This window comes from Sinocyclocheilus grahami, unplaced genomic scaffold (genome assembly GCF_001515645.1).
Source record: "Sinocyclocheilus grahami isolate Dianchi unplaced genomic scaffold, SAMN03320097.WGS_v1.1 scaffold685.1, whole genome shotgun sequence".
Classification (NCBI taxonomy): Eukaryota; Metazoa; Chordata; class Actinopteri; order Cypriniformes; family Cyprinidae; genus Sinocyclocheilus; species Sinocyclocheilus grahami.
This window is the reverse complement of record NW_015505864.1, coordinates 46,262-52,261: the sequence shown is the minus strand read 5'-3', so window position 1 is coordinate 52,261 and position 6,000 is coordinate 46,262. Positions and strand designations below refer to the sequence as shown.

The 6,000-nt window shown below is 36.9% G+C and overlaps 1 protein-coding gene across 5 annotated transcripts in view; it reads left to right on the top strand.

Annotated features, from left to right (window-relative positions):
• The window catches only part of LOC107559436 (protein kinase C and casein kinase II substrate protein 3), a 45,882-nt gene that overhangs the window by 37,652 nt on the left and 2,230 nt on the right, over window positions 1–6,000 (top strand). For 4 of the 5 annotated variants that reach the window (XM_016243262.1, XM_016243260.1, XM_016243261.1 and 1 more), the window contains one exon: window positions 3,963–4,123. In XM_016243262.1, the coding sequence (XP_016098748.1) occupies window positions 3,963–4,123 (161 nt within the window). The remainder of the gene's footprint in view (window positions 1–3,962; window positions 4,124–6,000) is intronic. The other variant, XM_016243264.1, reaches the window with a different exon arrangement.

Below are 6,000 nucleotides of genomic sequence, written 5' to 3'. Positions count from 1 at the left end.
ATACAGGGATTGAAATTAACTTTTGCCCTCCCCAGCCAATTTGGCTACTACATTTTTAAGTTACAGGCCATTCATAACTTCTACTAGCCAAAAAAAACGGTTTGAGGCTGTCTACACTGGGCGTGGCAAAGAAACCATTGCAAATCATTTTGTGTCAGTACTAGGTGATATATCTCAATATTTTCTGGGATTTTATCGATAAAGATAATTAGACAATATTTTGCTGAGTGTGTTATTGTGCTGATATCTTAAGGACTACCGTGGACAGCTGAATCCTAAAGTTTTTGATATTCTTCATATTCTGTGTGGTCAGTTCACAGCAGTGATAGAAATTAATCTTTTCCAATAAGTTTAAATTGATTTGTACCTTTTATGGGCATTTTTACTTTTATAAAGCCTTTTTTTTCTAAAAGTGTACATCATCTTTTGAGTCAAATTCTTACATTTAATCAGTCAATTATAATAATAATACATTTAGGCTGTTTAGGCTTAACAAATTAAATCAGTATCAATAAAATGCATCTTTGCAGAAGTTGAATATTAAGTGGCATTTGGATGTATTTACACAATGCAGCTCAGAGGGACATGGAATGCTTTAACCTGCAGTTACAAATGCATCAATAATGTTTTGATATTTAAACATGAAATGTTGAATACTGATATTTGAAATTATTTAAAAAATAAAAGATACTTTAAATGTGAAATTAAAACTGCCTGTTGGTGGCAGCACGTCACTGTTAATAAGTGAGTCATTGCGACTGAACCGAATAATTTAAACGGTTGATTAATTCAGGAACAAAACACCGTCATGTTGCTCAGACACAAAACAGTGCTGTGGCTGTGTTTGGAATGTATTTTGCGAAATAGCGCAAAAACAGCCAATATTAACTTATTGTTTATTGAACTGTTGTATAAAATCAATATCACATTTGTAACCATGCTGATTTTTAAGAAAAAAACCACGCTATTCGTGTGATATGATTAACTATATGAATTGATATAAATATATACATTTTCTGCCTCCTTATCTTGAAGTATGTGATCATTGTTAATGCATATTAATAGACTAAATCATGCAGTGGAAGAACGCACTCTAAATGGGCACGCGCACTAAAGCCTGTGTTGGTCTAACCAGACTTCATCTCGTTGCGTATGTGTGCCTCTGTAGGTGTGTTTTGTTTAGTTTTTTGCAATATACTTGATAATGTGATGTCTCACGAGTTCAGTATTTGCGCTATACCTGCGCAGATTTGGCTTGCATGAACTTCCTCAAAAAATTAATGAGTGAACATAACTTACGAAAAGTAACCCACCAAATTGGCTAGTGATTTGACAGCGTTACCCGACACAGCTGATTTTTACCCGCATTTGGCGAGTTGGCGGATGTTAATTTCAAACCCTGATTGCATACATATACTTCATAGTAGACATCCTTAACTCCTTTCTGCTGTTCTGTTGTCCGTGTTTCTTTGTTTGAATATGGCGCTTATCACATGCTGTGTGGTATCGGGGCATTTTAACGAGTACGAGTACAGGAGACCAGTATCGGTATCAGTGCATCCCTAGTTGTTACAAAAGTAGGCAGCAATGTTAAGCAGTAGTGATACACAAACTCCGGCAACCGAAAAGATTCAGTCAGAAATGTATCTTTGGTTTTGGCGGAAATGGTTCTGGAGGGCCAAAATCATGGAGTAAAATTGTGACATTCAATTAGCACTTCTCAGACGGCACCTATTGACTGTGTCAGTGGCTATTTTGTGAATGCAAAGTGGATAAGCTACAACAGATAAATGGGTCAGTAATATGGATGCTTGGACTGTCGATTTTTATTTTTCTTCATCAGTCATTTTGATAAGCCAAGACGTTTTAGTCTCACTGATTTCACTTGATGTGTGAACCAAACTTCTCTAAATTAAGCATGTTTGAGGTTCCATTTCCTATGTAGGCAGCAAATAGCAAGGTAGCTCACTAGGTTGTGGAACAGAGCTAACTATATCTTCAAGACAAGAACAATTTGAGATCTATTAGCATTATGTAGTTTTTGTTGTTGTTGTTGCTATTAAGATGAATCAAATTAACCCATTTGATCCCAGTCCCTTGTGAGAGATAATCATTTGTGAACATTAGTTCCAAGCTAAAAATTGTTCAGAGCAGTATGCTTAAGTCAAGTTTTTAACGATTACACCTTTTATTTGCTCCTTGCAGTCTCCTTTATTTGCTCCTGAAAAATCAATATGTAGCCTTGTTTCTAGTACTGCTTTACACTTATTTTTCTTTGAGTAAATATTGAAGGAATGTTCCAGGTTCAGTACAAGTTGAGCTCTATTGACAGCATCTGTGGGGCAAGACGTTACACAGAGATAAACTTTACACAGTTTTGAAAGTATTGTCACGAATCTTAAACCGTGTTACATGTGGATACCACATAGTTTATGTACAGCGAAATCCACCCAGTGGAAATATGTTGGAGATGCATAACAAGAAGTTAATCCACCTGGAAAAGTAGTTCCACCACTAAAAGGACAATTGAGACACCAAGGATTTTCAAAAGTATGTGAAAAAATTTAAGTTTGCGCATAGAATCTTTAAAATACATCCGAGAGTTTTACACTTTTACAGTCTGTTATTGTGGCAACATTTCCACACCCCGAAACGTGACGATGAACGAAACGAACTGTGATTGTTTGTTTGACATGTCGGTCAAACGGCCTCATGGGCGGGCCTTGACCAATGAAAGCTGCCATGGATTCCAGACCTTCAGCCGTCAGTCTGAAGGTCTGGCTACGAGAGACTACATGCCGCTTGAACTGAAGTGCTACAGTGATGTCACGACACAAAACGTTATTTATTGTTTAAAAACAACTAATTTTGAAAGCGGAGTCTTTGTTTCATACCAAAAGTAACCTGCTTTGTCTTGTCTGTCGGTGCATTGTCAGTTTTCTCTTTGCTCTGTGACTTATTTTTCACTGCGTGAGAACATGATGTAGCGTGAGAGCACCATGGCTTGACGGACATAGCAACAATAACGAAGGGGCTGGGTTTTTGTGAAGGGTCTATCGAGCTAGTTTTGAGTACCAATTGGGCTGGTTTTGTTACGCAGACCTGGCAACCCTGATCTTCCACTTCCACTCACCAATTCAGTCATGAGCTGGATAAAATTTGCATCATGTGCATTGTGTGCATACGCTAACCAAAATATACTTCAACTGTTTGCGCATGACTGGAATGTGTTTTTTGAAGGACATTAAAATTAGTTTCTGTGATAATCCACAGCATGCCACAGATAATAAAAATTGAATTCCTTCTATAAATTTGAAACATTTCAAATGTTTTTAGCTGAACTATCACCGATCTACGGAAGTTCTAAGCGGCCATGCATTAAATTTTTTTTCCTTCTTGTTTTCTCGTTATAACGACTTACTTTCTCGTTATATCGACATAACGAGAGTTGTTTTCTCGTTATAACGACTTAATTTTCTCGTTATATCGACATAACGAGAGTTGTTTTCTCGTTATAACGACTTAATTTTCTCATTATATCGACATAACGAGAGTTGCTTTCTCGTTATAACGACTTAATTTTCTCAGTCGTTATAACGAGAAAACAACTCTCGTTATGTCGATATAACGAGAAAATTAAGTCGTTATAACGAGAAAACAACTCTCGTTATGTCGATATAACGAGAAAATTAAGTCGTTATAACGAGAAAACAACTCTCGTTATGTCGATATAACGAGAAAATTAAGTCGTTATAACGAGAAAACAACTCTCGTTATGTCGATATAACGAGAAAATAAGTCGTTATAACGAGAAAACAAGAAGGGAAAAAAAAAATCATGCATGGCCGCTTAGAACTTCCGTACCGATCACCTGATTACCAAGTTATTAATCTTCCACTTTCTATTAAAATGATTTGTCCGTGAGTTTGTTCAGTTTTCTAATTCCTTTTCTTTTCAAACAGGGAGGGTAAAGACTACTCCTCGGACTGGTCTGATGAAGAGAGCCCCAAAAAATACATCGCAGCCAACGGGGTGGACGAGGAGGAGAAGGTAGTCGGGGTTCACGTTAAAGCGCTGTATGATTACACTGGGCAGGAGGCTGATGAGCTGAGCTTTAAAGCAGGTATTAATCCCTACTAATGCTTATTAATGCCACACACATGAACATACACATGGCTGCGGCTTGTGGATTCATCAAACCCCTTTTCTTTGCTCTTTCAATGCCTTGCTGTGCATGGTAGTGCAGTTATTTCAAAAGGCATTGTGGAAAGGATGAAATGAAATGGGGATTGTCAATCTAAGCATGTGTGTGATTAAACCCTACATGTTACATGGGTTTATTTGAGACTGCTTCCTCACATTTAGACAAAACCCATGAAACTGCTTTGGAACTAGTGAACTGACACAAAACACAAATGTATTCCTTTCCAATATGGCTGTGCTAGAAATTTCAAAAATAAAAGCAACAAAACAAAATGGGCAAAGAAATTAAACACTTATATTAAGCTGATCTGAGCTGTTACACTTGTAACAAAAACGTTTGCTTCCAGTGGAAAAGGAATCTAATTCACAACCTTGTTTTTATCGTTTCCCAGTTTTCGCTTCAGAGTAAAGTTCACATCAGGCTTCCTAATAAATCTAAAGTTTCTATGGGTGATCAGCTGATCCCTGCATGTAATGAATGATCTGAATTCAAAGGCTTCCCAAAAGTCACTAAATGGCATCAGTTAGGACAGTGTTAAAGCAGAGCCCTCCATTCTGATTGGCTCGAGGTCTTTTGGATCCAGCTTAGTCTGAGTTTAGGTGACGACTGACTTTAATCTAGCCAGCAGACCAAAGATATTTAGCATTAGTGTCTGTGCTGCAGGAAGCTGTGAAGTAATGTAGAATGAGGGTAAATCAAATCTCAAGGTCAGAACTAAATGACCAGGGCAAGAATAATGAAACGATCTCATTTGGTCTTGTTTGCTAGAGAAGAGCTTAACTGGATAGATGAGCAGGTCCCAGGATCCACCTAGAGGGTTTTTAAATCAGCATGCATGCCTTAAATATTATATAAAGCTTAAAGGATACATTCAGATTATTTATAAAGGCAAGACACTGCCAAAATCCATGCCAGCCAGCAGCTCTAAGAAAAAATGTGCAATAGAAGACATGCCAAGAGTGACACCTGGTGGTCATTTACTGAAGTTAATTTTTTTTCACTCAAGTAGATTTAAAGGTGTACTCAGTATTTGTTGCATTGCCCAATAGCAGTCATTTTGGATTTATACTGACACCTAGTGGTGTGGATGTAGCATGATGCTAAAGCTAATGTTTTCAGTTCAGTATTATATATTCCTTATGTGTTAAACTTTCTTTAACATGTTAGACTGCACCGCATAAACACAATCAAGCCTAGAAAAAAACCAGTGAACCACCCCTTTAATATTAGTGAATTCCTAATGATCGCTCCAGCCAAATGGCTCCAGACTGGGATGTGCATGACTGTGAAGTCAAGCCTTGCAGAGTCAACATACAGTTTCGCAAGCGCTGCATTGATGTCACTTTTGTTGTTTCACACACCCTCATGCCTGTACAGACACATCAAGCATAAACCAGGTTTCAAGCTCAATTTATCTCTATGCACCTACACTCTTAAAAATGAAAATGCCTGAAATATTCTAGCATGTATTCAGGGAACTTTAATATTCAACTGCCTCTTGCTGGAGGAACAATGAAAAAAAAATAGTAGGATTTACTTTAAAACAATTTTCACTCTGAAAATTATAGCAAATTTCACAAATAATTACAGAAAATTGACAAGTAACATTGAATTAAATGTGACATATTAAGGTTTTTTGTAAAACCTACTTAAAAAAAAAAAAAGATTTTAAAGGGAACGATTTATAGTTCTTGTAGGAACTTAATGGTACACTGTGTTTTTCTGTCATTAATTCTTTGTTTAAATTTTTTTTTTTTTCACATAATTTACCTTTATTCCACACCGCTCTGTCCCTT